General features: G+C 34.2%; 1 protein-coding gene across 10 annotated transcripts in view; it reads right to left on the reverse strand.

Annotated features, from left to right (window-relative positions):
• LOC109851598 (ATP-dependent DNA helicase Q-like SIM) overlaps positions 1–20779 on the reverse strand; it is a 55695-nt gene that overhangs the window by 31705 nt on the left and 3211 nt on the right. For 9 of the 10 annotated variants that reach the window (XR_002249903.1, XM_020421819.1, XM_020421826.1 and 6 more), the window contains 3 exons: positions 17395–17588; positions 10611–10667; positions 8068–8166 (listed from right to left, as the gene is read on the reverse strand). Coding sequence is in view for 9 of the 10 variants with exons in the window: in XM_020421819.1 (XP_020277408.1) it covers positions 8068–8166; positions 10611–10667; positions 17395–17588 (350 nt within the window). In the remaining variant the exon portion in view is untranslated. The remainder of the gene's footprint in view (positions 1–8067; positions 8167–10610; positions 10668–17394; positions 17589–20779) is intronic. The other variant, XM_020421820.1, reaches the window with a different exon arrangement.

A 20779-nucleotide genomic window follows, 5' to 3' on the forward strand; every position in this document is an offset into this window, starting at 1 on the left:
GACAGTATTGCGGTGAGGACACTATAGAATCTTGAATTTAAGTAAAGCGTTAGAAGGTATTTGTAATGATGCTTGTTATGACATTGTATTTTCTCTATGTTTAGGTTTGTACTTGATAACGGACTTTAAAACATGATCATGTGTAAATTTATTATTTACTACTTGTGTGGTAACTGTGTGTTTTTTCCTTGGTATGATTGTTGTTGTGTATATATATTTTATTATTTTGTTTGTTCATTAATTTTATACTAATAACATATGCATTTACTCACAATTATTGTATGTAACATATGCATTTACTCACAATTATTGTATGTATATATTCCTCTATTTTTATTCTTAGATATGGCCAACAACTTGAATTCTATTGGAGTTAGTAATGGCAATGGTAAAAGTTGAATCCCTCCCAAAGTTTAGGAACTCCAAGGAACACAACACCATGTAGGTTCAATATGAGTTTCATGCCTTATCAAACTGGACAGTTTGGACAAGCTCCTAATGTATTTATCAACATGCCTAATTTGGATGATACATACTTTCAAATGCAGCAACAATCATCATCATTCATGACAATGCTTGATCAACCTCCACTTCTACATCAACATGTTCAAAGCCCTCATAATAACCTTGATCATATATCTCCAAATGAATCAGGAGGAAAGGGAGTATGTCCTAAAGGTGGTGAAACTTCATCCCCAAAACAAAAAAAAAAGGAAAATGCTTGCGACAAGGGCAAGAAAGAATGTCAAAGTCCAAAAAAAAGGGTCTAAACACGGATTTTGGGACACGCGATATGACGATGTGCTTATTCCCTATCTTGCAAGCTTGGCTAAAAGGGGCTCAATGTGGACAAAAGCTTCAAGAAACCAGCTTATAATACGACAGCTAGCGTGGTAAACGAAGCATTTTATACTGACTTTGATGGAGATAATGGGATGAATCATATGAAATGTTTGCATACAAGAGTGACATGCAAACATGTCGTAATCTTAATGGTGCTGGATGAAATGAAGAGACAATAACCATCTAAATGAATTCTGACAATTTTGATAGATCGCTAGAGGTAAACATTACTAACACTATCAATTTTTCATCATCTCACTTTTCCTTATTAAAAGTTCTAAGTTAATGATCAAAATAATAAACCCTTAAAATTTTATGTCATGTAGGACAAGACTCTTAGTAGCTCTAAGCTTAGGGAGTACGTCAACAATCCTTTACAACATTATTATGATCTTTGCATAATTCTTGCGATGATCAAGCTATAAGGGACTATGCAAGAGAAGTGTATGAAAAGCTTGGGGGTTAGTTCTACTATTAATCTAGAAGATGATGATGATGATGGATCTATCCCCAAGCAAGACTCTCCTACTGTTCAATTCGAATATGACCATGACACTCCAATTCAACTTAAGGAACCATCCATGCCCACTAAGTAGAAGCCTAAAAGTACTTTGAACAATGCAAAAGGTGCTAACACAGTAGTTGCCAAGGGAAAGAATGTGAAGTTTAATTTGACATTAGCTCGCGAGATGCTGAATGAGGAAAATTATTCTCTTCCTCTTTAAAAATGTAAATATGCATTGGACAGAGAAGTTAACCAATACTATATTTGCACATGAAGATGACTTTCTTCTTGTCATCCTTGTTAAATTTTATGAACAATTGAATGCCAATGAATCACATGCTAGGCGATTTATTGGGAGGCCAAGGATTATGCAAAAATAAATGTTGAAAAGCTTCATGGTTGGTCAAACAAATACATCTAAAATGGATTGAGGATGATTATGCCACGCTTTTGGTAACATGCTTTGGGTTTCTTACTTCTTGGATTTTTGTGGTAATATGATGCTTTTGGGATACTAACTGCTAAATTCAGCCTCAAATTGTAATATATATGTCGTTATCTCTACTTTTGACTAGAACAATTTACTATATTTCTTTTTGTACATGAGCTTGACATATGCTCATACTTTGCTGTTTACCTTGTTTATCTGGTTTATGGTGTACATGATGAAAACTATGAATGTTATGTAGTGGTTAATATAGTTATGTCTAACTGCGCCAAGAACAATGCAGATGCGTTATGTTAAGATGTTTTTTGTGGTACTGCAATTGTATCCTTCATATTGTTGGCTAATGCATATACTAACAGTCATGTTATTATTCTTATGATTGACTGAAGCCTTGTTGAGAATCAAATTGAAATACTATTTTGATGGTTGGACAAATATCAGAAATAGCAACTTTAAATCAGATTTCTGGTCTTGGTCATCCATTGTTTTTATTTATTCTTTTTTACGTAAGCTACGATGAAGGCTGTTATTAATACGTATGGGATGGCTTTCTATGATGAAAATGACTAATACATTATTTGATTACAAGCCTATCTGCCATATTCATATTATATGGCTATGTGTTTCTACATTTGAGGTATCCATGGCTAAAAAAATTTCTACATGATTCATTTTGTGTGTTATTGCCATATTCCACTTGTATGAACAATGTGTTTCTATATTTCAATGGATTCTTGATCTCATTTGTAGCTGTTTCTATTATTTTCGTGTCCTTTTTTTCCTTGCTGATTCTATGTTTTCATGTTATATGCAAGAGATTGTTGAGGTGGATGGTATATATGGCTTTCAAAGTGTTCAGGCTGTGAAGTAGTGTGATTTCCTGCATCAAGTTGATCATCGATTCCATTGTATTATGACATTTGTGTCTCATTAACTTGGTGAATCTCAGTTTGCAGGTTTTGAGCCTAAACAGTATTTGGTTCAGAGTATTTTTTTCCAATATTCATGTTAAATTGGCTATCTATGTTTAAATTAATGTACCAATATTGCATACTGGTTTTTGATTTCATATACTTGTTGCTTCTAAGTTTTTCTCTTATTGAGTTGAGTATATATTGTTGAAAACTTGGTTTCATGCTTAGAAATGGCTACGATGAAGGTCAAAATATGAGATATAGCAACCTACATCTTTTATTAAGATGTATTGGATGACTTTCTATGACGATAATGACCTACAACGTAATTGATTCTGAGCCTTATTACCATATTCATCTTATATGATAAATGTTTTTCTCTATTTATGTTTCATATACTTGGTGAATCTCAGCTATCAGGTTCTGAGCCTAGTCTGATGTCATTCTTCTCTCAACCATAGATGCATTTTCTTACATTTCCATAGTTCAAACAACAATTGTTACAAAAAAGAGAGACATAAAAAAGAATATGAGTACAAGTGCTCCAATTTTCCATCTCATCACTTCTTGCTTTGCTTCTTTCAATTGGCTCCTCAATTGCCTCTTATTACTATCTCCAACAATTGTTTCATCTTCATGAGCTGAATGATTGTTAAGATCATGACCTTCTTGAGCCCATGCGAAGAAATTGTATTATCTACTTGGGTAATAGGCGCAACCCCAAAAATATTTCCCTTTGTTCCTTCCTCTAACACAAAGCTTCAGTGAAGTATTGACTTTGCAAAAGCATTTAACTTCATAATCTTCCATAGCTTCAGGTTTGATCATTGGTTGATTCTTGTAATTTTTTTGGAAAATTTTCATCTCGTGTAAATAGAGCATATATATAAAACTTGTATGAGCTATGAATTTATAAGCTCAAGTAAGTCCAATTTTGACTGTTGCCTAAAAATTTAGTCTCAATTTGACCTTTGCCCAATCTTGAACACTGCCCCAATAAGCCTTTGTTTCATTGCTCATGGTTTTGGTTTCCACCCGTAACGGTAACAAAAAAAAATTATCTTTAGTGAGAGGTAATCTCACCATGATGAATATATTCATTTGTTCAAACATATTTCACCACCAACCAAACACAAGAAACTCAAGAAATCTAGTTCGTAACCAATTGTTTCCCCTTATTTTTATAACCATCCAAACAAAAGAATAGTGTGGAAATTGATTTCCCCCAATGTTTTTAATGCAAAACAAACAAAAAAAGCCCATTTCCAGGCAGCATATGGAAATCTCTGGAGGTTGGTATTTAAGATAGAAATATATTTCTCGTCAGTTGAGAAAAATAACCAAACAAGCCCTTCATGGAAAAGTGATTTTTGTGTTTGTTTCACTAAAAAAACATAGGGTATAAGTAATACTCACCACTGTCCTTAGTTTGGTTTAACTTGAGAAAAGAAGAAAGCAATTGATGTGTGAACAGATTCTCTCATTTTCTAGTGCTTGGTTCAAAAAAAAATCTTGGCAACATCACATGTAACCAATATCATACCAACTATTTCAGTCAACTGATTAAAAATAATGTCAACTCTCCTAACAAATATCATAAAAACCATGAAAAAAGAATGAAAGCAGCCATCTAATTTCCAATCTTTGTCAACTCAGGTGTCAACCCATCAAACGAATTAGATATAATAAAGTAACACGCCATAGAGTACAATTCACAAGTAAGAAAATTATTCAATTTGATGCTTCTTTTAGGTGCACAAAAATGACAAATGTTTTCAACTAGCTAGTTCTAGGTCCCAATTATCAGCAATCAGCCCAAATATCCATTCAAGGAAAAGGTGAGAAATTTTGCACAATAAAGGTCGTAGGACTTCAAACTATACACATGCAGTGACCCATAAAAATGATCGCCAAATAATCATTTTCACAAAGAAATAGAAAAGAGACACAAGAGCTAAGAAATTACCTTCGATTAAGTTTCAATAGGGAGTTAACAAAGGAAGCGGCGAATTCAAAGTTAGATCACAGAAGGAGCTGCTCAATCTAGGATTTCGTTGGATCTCAGAAGCAAAGACACGATTTTAATGCTAGATCAAACACCCAAACAGTCCAACGAACAATTGCAACAAAGACACAAGTTTAGAAAGCCAACAAACAATCACAGGAAATTTAAAAAATATATATTTCCCCCAATTTCTTCTAAGATTTTCTCATTGTGAGAAAAACAATGGAGGCGCAAGAAAATGGAGGGAAATGGGGAAATGAGAGAGAGAGAGAGAGAGAGGCTGGAGAGAAATGGGGAAATGAGAGAGAGAGGCTGCAGTGATGGAACGCAAGCTCTTTTCTCTCTCTTTTGTTCAACCGAGAAACCCAAAACCTTTATGTTGAATTTTTTATTCCATAGATGTCGGGTTTCTGTCAAAATCGATGATTTTGTAAAGGAAATCAACTTTCCTTTTATGATGACATGTAATGCAGTTCCTTCCCCGTCTTTTCTTTTTTATTTTTGCAATCCAAACATCAAAAAATGAATTAAAGTGGCAACTTTTTGGGGTTTTCCTTGGATGTTAGTTTTTCTTTTGGATTTTTTGACCAACCAAATAGCCCCTTAGCAAAAACTAAACAATATAGGCTTTTTATCTTAGACCCAAACTTATACCCTGCTTTATTCTTAAGCCCAACAACTTCCAAACTTATTTCCTAGGCCCCAGATAATCGACCAACTTTAATAAAACAATATAATAATATAATATAGTATAATATAAGGATTATTTGCTTCTCTAGAAAAAGAATTGTTTGCCTAGCTATTAACCCAAAGTATTGCTCTCATTTATTTCTAAACTCATTCACTTAAAAAAATGCTCCTTATGCTACATACTAAAACAAAAGAAAGTTCCATTGTTCATATGCACAATTCATAACAGTTGTGAAGAAAATTTCGACCTACAAATCCAAAGTTTTGGCCCCTCTTTTGCTTTTAAATCCACTCATTTTTGTTTCTTTCCTATAAGTCCAAATTTTACATTTCATTTATTTTAAATTACCAACTTTCCAAAGTCACTCTCAGATGGAATTTTTTACTTATAGAGTTTTGCCCCATTTATTTTTCACCCAGGGATTTTTACTTATAAATTATAAAGAACAAATTTTATCCTAGATTATTTTTTAAACCCACCTACTTCCAAAATCAATTTTAGATGCACTTTTGCCCATAAAATCAAAGTTTTCCACATTTATTTTTAAATTGATCACTTCTAACAAGGGGTTTTGTGCTATAAACCAAAACTTTTACTTCATTCTTTTAAACCCGCCCGCATTTAAAATAACTGTTAGACTCAAAAAATTTGTGAATTATTTTATAAGCCAATTGGTAAAGTTCTTTGGAGTTGTAGCGTGGATAATAATTGCAAAGCATTCTATGGGACCCAAAGCAAGTAAGCAAAAGTTTTTTGTCTATAAATCCAAAGTTTTACCCTAAGTTGTACCGTATATACTACAGTATCATCTACAGTGCAACCTCAATAAGTTGGTAAAAAATTAAATAAATACAGGTCTTTTATCTTAAACCCAAACTTTTACCCCGCTTTATTCTTAAACCCAACAACTTCCAAAATTATTTCCTAGGCTATAGATGTTCCACCAACACTCATAAAATAATATAATAATATAATATAATATAATATAAGGATTATTTGCTTCTCTAGAAAAAGAAGTATTTCCCTAGCTATAAACCAAAAGTTTTGCTCTCATTTATTTCTAATCCATAATCATTGTTTATGCTACATACTAAAACTAAAGAAAGTTTCATTGTTCATATGCACAGTTCATAACAGTTATAAAGAAAATTTCTACCTAAAAACCCAAAGTTTTGCCCCCTTTTACTTTTAACCACCCATTTTTTCTTTCCTATAAATCTAAATTTTATATCCCATTTATTTCAAATCCCCCAACTTTCCAAAGTCACTATGAAACAGAATTTTAGCCTATAAAGTTTTGGCCCATTTAGTTTTGACCAGGGTTTTTTACTTATAAATAAAAAGTTATCTATTTTTTAAACCCACCCAGTTCCTAAATCACTTTTAGAGGCAAGTTTTGCTCATAAGATGAAAGTTTTCCACATTTATTTTTAAACTGATTACTTCTAACAAGGGTTTTTTTTCTTATAAACCCAAAATTCACTTTGTTTTTTTAAACCCACCGACTTTCAAAATCACTCTGACTCAAACAGTTTCTATGAATTATTTTATATAAGCCCATTTGTAAAGTTCTTTGGAGTTAGACCCAAAGTATTACCTTGACTATATTTTTAAACCCAAACACTTCCAAAATCACAGTCAGACCCAAAAAAACTCCATAGAAATTTTTTCCAACCCACATTATATATTTTTTGGGAGTTGCATAGCGGATAACAACACTTTGCCCCATAACCCTAAGTTTTACCCCCATTTAGTTGTAAGCCGATTCACTTCCCAAGTCACTTTTGAACCCATAATAGTTGAGTGAATTATTTTTAAACCCACTTTGTACTTTGGTATGTGGTGAAAGTGGCTATATCTTTTTGTAACTTGCTACATTTTTTATAAATAGTTAGGTGTATGATGTAACTTAATGTTTTAACCATTATATCTTTGCCTTATTTCATGTTAATGCCATCGGGTCGCCAATTGTAGATGTTCTTTTGCCTATAACCAAAGTTTTTTTACCCCTCCACCCAAACACATTTTATTTTAATACTCGTGCACTTTCCCAGAAAAGGTTTTTGTGTATAAACTAGAAGTTCACTTCAGATCCAACACACTCAAAATAAAACCGCTTTGTATGTTAGCAGTTGGTATCGATGTAATGTTGCTATATTTTGCTTTAACTTGCACTTTTTTGTTGAAGTTACTAGGTGACGTATGATGTATTTCTAAACAAATGCTTAAACTATTATATTTTGGCTTTTTTCACACGAATGCCGTGGCATTTTTTGCTCGTTCATATAACTAGATATGTACAGTGATTATATCCTAACATATGAATTAAACCATAAAGAATGAGTACAAAAGAGGCATCACATGAAAAATGGGGAATAGGTTTAGGAGACAGTTTTCGCAAGCGAGTCAAGGTTATCAGCGGGTACTTACTGGTCAATCTATTTTATTTTATTTTATTTCCAGATAAGGATACTTCTGTGAGATTGTGGAGTTGGATTGGCAGATACAATAAAGTTTAGGTGTGAGGTTACCAACTGAGATTAGTTAAATAATGGATTGGCTTCCCCTAGCTGGCATGCATAAATTAAACTAAATAAAAGCATTGCTGCCATTTTGGTGTTTCAGAGTTAGCGTTTTATATACAAATACTTTCTAAGATACCTGATCCACAGTACCCACCTGTGGCCAACCATAATGAATAATTCTTCGAACATTTGACTTGTCAATCCCCATCCCAAAAGCACATGTTGCAACAACAACCTGCAAGGGAGGGGTTACATTAATTCCTAAATTTAAAGTATGCTTACATAACATAATGAGAAGCTGAAGTTCAAGTGCATTTTAGCAATACGAACAAATCAACAAACTTAATCGCAGTTCATTCAGGTTACACCTTCTTTACTTTTCCTAGAGAAGAACTCACTTCATTCTTTCTATGTAAGTGTAATATAGCCTACTGTAGTTTCATTTTAGATTCAATAAATAATTTCTTCACCAGTAAAAAAATGCTTATAAACTATAAATATATAACTAGAAGTTTACTATTTTAGATCCAATAAATATTTCTTCGCCATTTTTCATCAGGTAAAATTTCCCCCTGAAGTGTAAACCTCCTAACAGCTAGCACTATTGCACACCTAGCACTACAATTTGGTTTGACTAGATATGCCTTGTTCTATATGCTTTTCTATAAATTGATCAAAGACAAAAAGTGACCTCATAGAATGTGTGTAGGTAATACAATAACTGAGTAAGAAACCCCTCTTATCAGATTAATTTGTAAGGAAAATAACATTACAGAAAGATTATAATATCATTGAACGAATAAGCCGATACTCAGGCTGGATTCAAGGTTTTCTTAAAACATCATTTTATGTCTGCGAAATTATTACACAACATTATCATTCTATGGGCATGTTGGGCAACTTTGGCTTATAATCCACAAATGGCTTATAAATCAAGTGGATACTAATCCAAAGTATTTGGTACATATGGTGGATTATAATTCATTTCCAATGGTAGAGTGTTTGGCAAATGGGTGGATTATAATTCATCCTTGTTTGTCAAAATGACCAAAAAGAGGTTTAAGATAGAGAAAGAGGCCTTTGGAATTTTCTTAAATGCCAAGGGGTAAAGAGGTCTTTTACTTGGTCAAACTATGTCGCTTATAAGCCACTAAAAAATAAGCTGGTTACCCCTGCTTATTTATTTTTGGCTTATAAGCCAAAATAGGCTGTTTGCCGAACATGTCTCAGTTGTAAGCCACTTTGACCTGTTGCCAAACATACTCTATGTTCAAGAAGTCCTCACCCCTCATACTTTACATACAATAATGTCAATAGAAAGGTCTCATCGAAAGGAGAAGCCCCTCTTAAGTAAATGAGAACAAGCAATGTTAGCTTCTTTCCCCCCTGCAAACATTAGGTTCCTTATGTTGACAAACAATTCTACTTAAAAGCTAGTGTTATCAAAGGGGAAAACACAAAATTGGCCAAACGAAACCTCAGTCTGGAAAGGAATATAAAATTTAGGATGCATAACAAAGACTCAAAACAGGAACTCACTTCCAAAATTCCTTCAATCCTATATATTGGAGATTCACATGAAGTCCCAACTAAATACAAAACCTATAGATTTTTAGGGCAAACAAAGCATTATGGTCTCCAAAAACAACACCACCACTTATTAATGCCACAAAACTCCTTTTATTACAATTTCATAGAAAAATTTAGGAAATAATTTCCTTAATTGCAAACAACAAATGCCGTATAGCATAGTCTAACAGAGAACACCCTTCACTTCATCCACTCACTAGAAAAAAAATATTATAATTATAATCTAAATAATATTTATTAGTATGCTTCAAGGAAAACAATCTTTATTTCCTTCAATTTCAGGTTAATTTAAAACCCATTTCAGACATAATTTAAAACCTCTTTCAAACAAAAAATGAATAATTTATCAAAAGCACATTTATATATTTTAATAAATTTTCACGTTAACCTCTGCGCCACCTGTGCAATAAATTTGGCTCTAGTAGACAAGACAACAAAAGCACATGCACATGAACAAGCAGAACAATGACTCTATTTCCGAGGAGGAAAATTTTATAATCAACTGAAGGATGGCAGAGAATCATAAGGCCCGTCTCCAAAATACAATCATAGTAATAGCATATCATAGCACAAAGTGCAGAGCTCCAGGGTCTACACCTATTAGCTTTTGCAATCTAATGAAGAGATTGTAAAGCTCATGGATCATGGAGCTAGCTCATGCACAAAATAATAGTTGAGTTTGTGATTTAAAGTATATGTCACATAGTACCATTGAAACACGGAGAAATAAGAAACATACGATTCTTATATAAATTATTTTTCCAACAAAATGTTTGGTAACAAATTACAATACATTACCAAGATGAGCAAGCTACCATATTTATTTAATAAATAATACTGTGAGAATATCATATTTAAAGTAGAAACAAAAAGTTAACTTTTGCAGTCAGTTGTGTATTCTAAACAGGCTATCATGCACAAACCAATATCTTAGTACAACTATAGATTATTTTGAATATTGTATCAACTAAAAGCCGTAAAGTTTTATGTTCTAAGCTAAGACACAAGTGTAGAATATCCGGGTAAACCCAAACAGTTACGTTCAAATTTTCAATGTTAAAAATTCCACTTGAACGCAGTCTAGATTACCTGCAATGAGTTTTGAAGGAACTCCTGATGAACCTGCCTCAGATGTGCTTTTGGCAGCTGCAGATTTACATATGTCAATTTCATATAAGACTATAGAGCATTCTGCATTTTATGATGCTGGGAATAAATACTCACAAAGAAGGTTGCATTTGAACAAAACTCACTCAACATGCCATAATATGATATGAAATAAGCAACTTCAATCATTTAGAAATGAACGATACTGCACATAGAATAAAATGATACAAGAATTCCCTATCATATAGTGAACACAAATTGCTCATGTTATCAAATAGGACAAAGTTTCAAAATAGACCCTATTAGAAATTTATTTTTAAAAAACAACCCTTTTGAAATTTAATTGCCATTTCAACCCAATTTCAACTACGTGGCTGACACTGGATCGAAAATGACAATTAAAATTCGAAAACTTCACGGGATTTAAAATCCTGTGAAGTTTAGTGTCTGATTAGCGACGCTAATAAAAAAGCTACCCAGACTTCAGGGAATTGAAATCACGTGAAGCTTGAGCGCAACTTCATAGGATTTTAACTCCTGTTAAGTGGCAGGGAGCAACTAACAGAGAGCTCGAAGTGAGCTCTCTGCCAAATAAGCCTGCAACTTCACGAGATTTCAAATCCCATGAAGTCTGCGTAGGCCCCACTCACAGACTTCGTTATCTCACTCCCGTCTCACATGAACTCATTTCCCGCTCTCCCTCCCGTTCTCTCTCTTTGCTCATTTATACCAAACCCTAGATCCTCTCCCGCCACTGTCGCCGACACTAGCTGTCTTCGCTCCCGTCGTCGCTGTCGTTGACCTTTTTCAAGCTGAAAAGCATCGGAGTTTGCCAGATTTCAAATTTAGGGCATCGACAATTTTTTGGTAAAATCCTTTTTCCCCCCCTAAATTTCTACATATTCTCACTATTTCATCATAATAACTTGTTTAAGTTTAGATTTTGGAATAATTTTTGAAATATTTATGAATTTTGTGAAGAAAAATTAAAGAAATTTGTATATGAAGTTAGGGGAAATTAGGGAATAAAAATTAGTGTATTATTTTTCAATTTTTAAAAGTGAATATTGTTTAAATTATTTAAATTAGGCAATCACAAAAATATAAATGTTTTGACCTATGGTAAAAATCATGGATGTGTAAAATTGATATTAGGGGATTTAATTATAAATAATATTTTTTGTGTTTTTTGTGTAATATTGATATTGGAATTTTTTACTCTTCAGAGGTAACATTGAACGATCGAATCGTAATTCTTTGTTCGTATGATGGCAAGATTAACTATCTCGAGAATAATATGTTTGTATATGAATGAGGTGTGACGAAACCATTGTTTATATCCAAATCATGTACTTTTGAAGGATTGGTTAATGACTTACACAAACTTACATTAACCAATCCACATGAGTATCACCTCAACATGATTTGCAATTATCCTGTTACGAGGAACAGAATAAGCGGCATTTAAATCTCAAGTGACTACAATATGGGTCTCATTGGAATATTGAATGACGAGAAGCATTCGGTAAAATTATTTATTGAAAAGCATCACAGAAATTTGGGCAAAGTGGTGAATCACGACGGAGTATACTCTTGCATGTTGGAGGACCTTAAAGTTGACTCCACCAGTTTTTTGTCTTCGCAATAGGATATGGGATGGACGTAGTCACAGTACTTGAGCGGTCCTTCAAACTTGTGGGACTTCAAGTGCCTTTGACCATTATTTGATGATAACACTCCACATCAAGATATAAGGCCTTCAACAGGAGTGACGATAGAAGATGATAATGAAAGTGTCGGATCCGAGGATGATAACAAAGAGGATAGCTTACAGATTAATAGCATGACATGTTTGATAGGTCATGACGAAAGGGACAACTAATTAATTGCCCGATGTTATTCTAACAATGAGTATGTCGTATTAGAGGATCCTTCTCCCGATGAATTTCATGGAGATGGATGGATTGATGACTCCACAACAGAAAATATTCCCATTTGCACTAATTTAAATGATGATACACAAGGCAATGACTATTCATTCAGAAAGGGTGATCTATCTGAAAGCAATGAAAAATTGATTCATGAGCTTCGTTTGTGGGCCATCAAAAAATTATTAAGTTTAGACAGACAAAAAACAATACAACAAGCTATAATGTAGTTTGTTTTTACCACTAAGATGGTGATGAAGAAGATATTGGTGATCACCATGATGGAAATACAAAGTGTATTTGAAAGCTTAATTCACGTTTGGCGGTAAGAGTAGGCAGACAATTTAAAATAACACACTACAACGAACTTCACACACGTAGCAATCCTCGATTAGAGATGAGTCATAAACACGCGTCCGCCTCTTACATATATCGATTGATTGGAAGGATCTTGATCTAAGACCAAAGGATATTCATATTTTAGTGCATAAAGTGACCAACTTGGATGTATCATACAACAAGTGTTGGAATGCTCGGAGGAAGGCGATGATAAAAAACTGGAGATTAAGATTAATCTTATGAGATTTTACCACATTATCTTGAAGCACTCAAAAAAGAAAAGTCAAGAACAGTGTACGAAGTGTCATCGGATCTCGTTGACGACGGAGATAGACGATTCACGGGGGTATTTTGGGCATTTGGGCCTTGCATTAAGGGATTCAAATATTGTCGTCTTATTCTTAGCAAAGTCGGCTATTGTGGCTTCATTCGACATTTATGAGAGATATACCGGTTGACGCCACGGATGAAACGATTTAGTATTATGCTTGTGCTTACATATTGCACATGATAGTGTGTATGTTATTTTCTGATGGGAACAAGAATCTTGTACATGCACGATGGCTGACACCACTTGAGGATTTTGAGGTGCGGCACTCTATCATGGGGTAGTACGATCTTGGTAAACCTTAATAGAGAACTAGGCAAGGTCTCCTTAATGCAGAATAAAGAATTCAAGGGGTGCATGATATTATTAAAAGTTCGGTCGTGAGAACGCATTCATATTGGACAACCTACTTTGCAGATGCACCGCGATCTACAGGGTCAGTTTCCTTTGTGATGCAGGTATATTATGCATAATTTAAAATTATTTATATCGTCTAATTTTATTCATATTTAATTTGTTCCCATATATTCAATGACAAATAGGCATAATGTGAGGCACTCAAAATACAAAACCACGACCATACATATAGAGTTTTACGGAAATGAGTTTGATGCCTCCAACACCAATAAATATATATAAAACTCAATTCATTATTTATATTTTAATTTTTCTGTAGATGCTAATACAAGTTTTTTTTAAATTTCAGTTCAAGTGGACGCACTGTTTTAAAAAACCTCCGTCTAGTCCGCTTAGGCGTACGCCTAGACCTAGACGGTATCTAAACCGCCTAACTAGCGCCTAGCGCCTACCGCCTAGGCGGTATTTAGACTGGCCATCTAGATTTTACGAACATTTAGGGGAGCATTGTCTGCTTACGTGGATTGTACCCTGTAGGTCTTAATTGTGATTTTATGTATCATAGCCTACACGTCCTCCAAACTCCATTAACCTCCAAATATGAACATCTTCACTACCTCCTCCGACCTTCAGCAAAACCTCATCAATCGCCACTTAAATGAAGAAAGAAAAAAACGCTCAGAAACCGCTTAGGCGCCCGCCTAGACGACTAAGCGCTGGGCGCCAAGTCCGACGCCTAGAAGCGCCCAGCGTTTAATGTAACATTGGTGGACGCCATATTCTCCTCCAGATCTCGATATGTATAACTTTGCACCTATTTATAGAGATAGCGCTGCTTTGTGGAGAGCCAGAGTCACATTGATATGTTCGGAGCTTGTAGATTGTGCTACAACAATTTTTTCTTTCTCAGCATGTGCCAGATCCTGTTGAGAAAATCGATCACAAGCGACGAATGACATCACACTATACGGACTGGGCCATATTCCGTGCGGCATACATAGAGAGGTGGGGTAATAAGTAGAATTTCATACAGAATGAGAGAAATCCAGTAGATGGTTATACCGCATATATGCGTTGGTATTAGAATATCACACGCAGATGGATAGGACACGACCCACAACCAGCAGCTGAATGCGTACCATGATCGAGAGGGATTATGTAAGTTTTTAAACTAAATTAAAACGGCAATTCTTTTTTTGTGATAAAATTATTTGCTAAGATGTATATATATTGATTAAATTATAGATCCATACTTTTGATGAGATTGAGACTCATATAAATGAACATATTAATGAGATTCAAGATCAAATAGTGTCAGGGATCTTCAATAGGATCAGACAGAGAATAGCAAATATGTTCCATAAAAATCATGTCGACGAATTTGAAGGACGTTAGGACAGGTCACGTCGATTTGGTAAAGTGTACGCCAAAGACATAAGGCAGGTTAAAGGGCGGCGCGTGATGATGGAGCCGGCACTATTCAGCCTCATACACAACCAGATACTCAGATCATTGAGGCTCATCAGCACAAGGTTTTAAATATCGGTTATTAAAAATTTATTAGACGGTCAAAATTCATATCAGATAGCGGATATCGGAGATATATCAAAGATAAGTAGTATTTATCGGAGTGATATTACCGGATGGTGATATACATGATATAATTGTAGTCTAACTAATAAAATATAAACATACCAAAATATAAATAATTATGTTTAGGATCACTAACCAATGGTAGAAACTCGGGTCGGGTCGGGTTTAAAGTGCATTGAATAGGTGCTCGTTGTCCGAAATCAAAACTCAACTCAATGACTAATAATTTTGATTTTTGGGCCGACAAAATACTCACATTATTGCCGCATTATCGGCGATAAACATTCAAAAACGATAACAGATTTAAAATCAAACTTATCATAGCGAAAGGCCCCCAAAAACAATAAATTGTCTATAATACCGGCTTATCGGCCGATATTTAAAACATTACATCAGCATGGACAGCGAGAGCGGGGACGGGGGGAAGAGTGAGGGGAAGAGGTAAGAGAAGGAGAGGAAGGGAGGACTTTTAGGATGTATGTAAAAGTTACAGTGTGATTATGAATTTCAAGAATATATATGGTTAGATTGTTCAAATTTGTTGCTTGTGTGGATCGATTTTTGTTTATATATGTGATTTTCATGTGTATTGTTTTAATTTATAGTTGAACTTTATATGTATTGTTGTAATTCAGTATATATGCAGCAAATTTGATGTTTATGGTTGAATTTTTATGTATATTGTTGTGAATGAGGCGAAAATTTCATAATATACAAGAGCTTTTGGATTAGGTGGAACATGCGCTTGGATTAAGTGGAACATGCGCTTATGCATGACCTGCAACTTCACGAGATTAAGATCCCGTGAAGTTGCAGGCTCATTTGGCAGAGAGATCACTTCGAGCTCTCTGTTAGTTGCTCCCTGCAACTTCACAGAAGTTGAAATCCTGTAAAGTTGCCCCGAGTTTCACATGATTGCAACTCCCGTGAAGTTAGGGTGGTTTTCTCATTAGCATCGCTAATCAGACACTAAACTTCACGGGATTTTAAATTCCATAAAGTTTTCGAACTTTAATTGTCATTTTCGACCCAGTTTCAGCCAGGTGGCTGAAACTGGGTCGAAAATGACAATTAAATTTCAAAGGGGTTGTTTTTTAAAAATAAATTCCTAATATGGTCTATTTTGAAAATTTGTCCCATCAAATATGACCAAAAGACCGAGAAAACTGTGCCATCATAAACTTCTGCACATGGCCAACAAGTAGGTGTCATAGGTGATATAAGACCACCCACTTTATATAAACATTAGCAATAAAGTGTAAACACATTTGTCGGATAGCTATTTAGATTATACGGTAATAGGCTCCTTAAGTAGTAAGAACCAAATCCTGTATTTAGATTCTCAATCCTATATCCAAAAATAATGTTTTATCTTTTCAAAGAAAGTTGAGAGCCTTTACCAAATTGTGGTCAACATAAAGCTGCTCCTGAAAACTATTATATAGACGAAAGAAACCCTGTGAAGGATATCAGAAACTAATAGGATGAAAATACATGGGAATATTGTTAGCTGCAGTTTAAAACCAACAATGACGAGGCTTTACAAAGTCATGACCCCAAACCTTGTCATTCCTTTCACTTAACCACCATTCTAATTTGTCCAGAAAGTCCACTAAAAACTTCTGTGGAGAAAATGATGCACGGTAATTATTATATTTAAACAGTGAAGTCAGACTGCATGCTAATAGACTGAATTCAAGGTTGGTCATGAGTAGAATTTGGAGAGCTTTTATGAAATTGGTTCTCCCCTTTCCTCAACTATTTGCCATTTAAAGGCTCTCTTTTGTATCAAAGCAAATAGTCAATGAATATTACATCAGTCTGTAGGTGGAGGCATGATATAGAAAATACTGGCTTGCAGTCAAATGACGTCTGAAGCCAACTTGCCCTCACGATGCCCCCAGACTGTTTAACAGAAAAAGATATTTCCCCCCTATAGCTTGTATACAAGATAGTCGAAGGCTGAAGGCTGAAGGGTTACGTGCTGTGATATAGATTGTTAGCAAAGATAAAGATTGTTGGAGGCTGAAAGGTTATAAGATGTTACATCAGAACCTTTAATATCCTAGAAGTAACGGTTAACGCATTTCTCATTGTGGAGAACAAGGATGTAATATAGGAGGAACAGGAGGAAATTAGATAACTGCCTTGCTTCTGGTAGCAGATGCATGCAGACAATTTCAAATGACTAGTATGACACAAAGAAGAAACAAGCACAGACCTTTGAATGATATGCTGCAGCGCTAACTCCAGCTCTGGACAGATATTCAGCTATTTTTGTTGTTTCTTTTCTAGTAGGAACATAAACAATCGTGGGGTCTTGGTGCAAAGTCTCTTGCGGATCAGACATATCAGACGCCTCATGAATCACTGAACTCTCAAGTAGAAGATTTCCAAGGAATTCACCACAAGAAACTGATAAAATTGTAAATAGATATAGTTAAATGAATAAAAATAAAAAAATAAAATATAAATGCTGAACAAAAATTCAAGACGATGTGTTTAGTAGTTTACTAAGAAAATTAACAGCTAAAATAAAAAAGGAATTGCATCATACATTTGCACTCAATGTTTTTTGCAAGTATCCAGTCAAACTTATACAGTGAGTCTTACATTAGTGATATAGGGGAAGGGTTGAATTAGAGGAAGTTCCAGGTCCAAGTCCAGATTATTGCCCATCTTCTAAAAACAAAACCCCTTAGCATCCTTAATATATATTATTTATAGTCATTCTGACATGCTAGAATTTGTGCTATGAATCATAGGGCAACACTTACTGTTGTTATATGCAAATCGTTCTTACATCCAAAAGAGTAGGAAGCATGTACATAGTCAAATACCATAGCTAAATTTTTTATCTTTGATGTTTTTATATATATAACTGGTGTTGATGATAATGATGTTGATGGTAATGGTGTGTTACTTTCAACTTGCCCCAGAAAAGTATACACTGATTTTGCATCGTTAAAAATTGTTAGCGAGATTAAAATACCATTTGCTAGTGGCATTTTTTTCCTTAAAAAGTATACAAGAATGAGAAGCAAGCAACTAAAACGTGGACCCCAACAAAAACAAAAACAAAAAAAAAAGACATCAAGACTTTTTCCTCCCTAAGAAAGCAGCTTATTAAGATATATTTTTCCAATCGATCTTACCCTCCTTACCCACTCTTTTTTTCTTAAATTAGGAAGGATAAGATATGTGGTCTGGTCTTACTTCACTCTTGTTATTGCTGTATGTAATCTTTTCAAAACAATACTCAGTAGATGGTAATATAAACTACAGTTGTCAAGGTAATACTTTCAATAGGTTTGACTCCATTAACGCATACATCATCACAAATTGATTGTCAGTACATATAAGTCCTGAATAAGGACTCAAAGAGAAACCAGAACTGCGCCTAATTATACAAAACTGTTCTTAAACCATTCAGGAAAAAGTTAACAGAAGAATATACCTTAAATATTGAGAACAGTGTTGGAAAAAAAATGCTACATAAATTGTTAATTCGCATTATTTTGCAACATAAATAAAAAATTGAGAACAATGTTGGAAAAAATTCTATAAATTGTTAATTCGCATTGTTTTGCAACGTAAGCCTTAAACATTATGTAGCATTTGATATAACTCAAACACATCGCAACACTACATTTTTACAATATAGAGAGATTGAGACTTTGCTCTCGGCTCAAAAACAAAAAGATGACAGAAAAAAGAAAAGAAAAAATTTCATGATTTTTTTGAAGCATCACGGGCAACATGGATTGTAAAGTTTATTAAGTCCAGATCTCAGGATTTAACATTGTCAGAACAGATTGCGCTAGTGAACCATCAACTAGAAAATATAGATACATTAATATACGAACTGATTACACACATATGCCAGGCTTTAAAAATCGGCTGATATTATTGGAAAATCGGTGATATATCAGAAATTCACTATGGCCGATATAATTTCTGACAAAAAATCAAAAATAGTTCTGTTTTGGCCGATTTTTGCCAATAAATCACTCAAAATCTGATTTTTCAAGTGCCTGATTGTAGGGGTTCTTAAAATCAGCTGATTTTCTAAAAAAATCTAACTTACCTATTGGTTCAGGTTTGCAAAACCCTCATTATCTTAACCCGCAACCGCAACCGCAACCAACAAAACAAAAGGGAAAAAACCTGCCCTAATTTCTCTCATTCTTCCCTGTCGCCTTGATATTCTCTATCGCCTCGTTTGGTACGTGGGAATGGACAGACTTGGGAATGGAATGGAAGAAGGAATGGAATGGATTGCATGTGGGAATGGAATGGTCATTCTCATTCTCTTGTTTGGGTGCGTTCGTAGAATGAAGCTAGAATGGAAATCTCATTCCCATTCCCATGTTTGGTATCACTAGTACACAAGTGAGAATGAAATCTCATTTTCTAATAATGCCCTTACAACAACATAGATTTTTAATAAGATAAAAAATAAACATTAATGATAATAACTAAATAATTTTATATACGCATATGTTATATTAATCTAGGTATGTGTTATACTAATGCTCGTGTTATCCATCAGGTGTATGTTTCGTTTATATTTTTTAAACAATACTCGCTATTTCTTAGTCTTAAAAATTAAAGAAAAATAAAAAAAAAGATTATCGTATCTTTCATAGGTCCAAAAAAAAGAATGATATCCACAATCCACAGTTCTAGATATATAAATTAACTTATTTGATAAAGTATCAAAATCACTCAATTCATAATAGCAAAAATCCATAAAACAATACCAACTAAAATAATAAGTTTCGAAATAGAAAAATGATATACTAGCCTAAATTGTCAATCTAAAATTGCCCACTTGCATAGCGCCTCACCCAAACATTCTTTATTATTAATATGGATATAATTAAAAAATACCTAACTAGTTTTTGATTCTCACTTGAATGGGAATGACCATTCCTTATCTTCTCACTTGGAATGCTCATTCCCACAAATAGTGGGAATGATCATTCCTAGGGAATGGTCATTCCAACATCTAAAATATAGGTGTGTTTGGTATGAGGGAATGAGAAGTGGGAATTGCATTCCATTCCTCCTCATTCCCGCGTACCAAACGAGGCGTCACTCTCTTTCTCGAAGAGCCCCCGCTCCCCTCTCTCACAGAACATCTCAGACTCGAAGCTCCTCAAAGACCTCAAAGCTCCCTCAAACTCCCCCGAACTCCCTCAAAGCTCAACGACCGTTGAAGATCCTCAAAGACTCTCAAGTCTCGAATTTCAACGACCCACCAGGGAGCAAGGTACTAACCTTTTTTATTTTATTTGTTAACTCTTTTCTAAAATTTACGAGTATGATCTAGTTTGAAGGTGATTTATTTAATTTGAATTTGGTTTCTGTGATGTTTTGTTGATTAAGCCTAGGATACAAGAACCTGTAATTTAACACTCCAATATGACACTCTAATTTTTATTACTTATCCCCGATAACCAGGATCCAATATGAATTTTGGCCGTCCGATATATTTCTGATGTCTGATATTTAAAACTTTGCACATATGTATGTGTGTGTGTGTGTGTGTGTGTGTGTATATATATATATATATATATATATATATATATATTAATGAATTT

The sequence above is a fragment of the Asparagus officinalis genome, chromosome 8 (genome assembly GCF_001876935.1).
Source record: "Asparagus officinalis chromosome 8, Aspof.V1, whole genome shotgun sequence".
In the NCBI taxonomy this organism is placed as follows: domain Eukaryota; kingdom Viridiplantae; phylum Streptophyta; class Magnoliopsida; order Asparagales; family Asparagaceae; genus Asparagus; species Asparagus officinalis.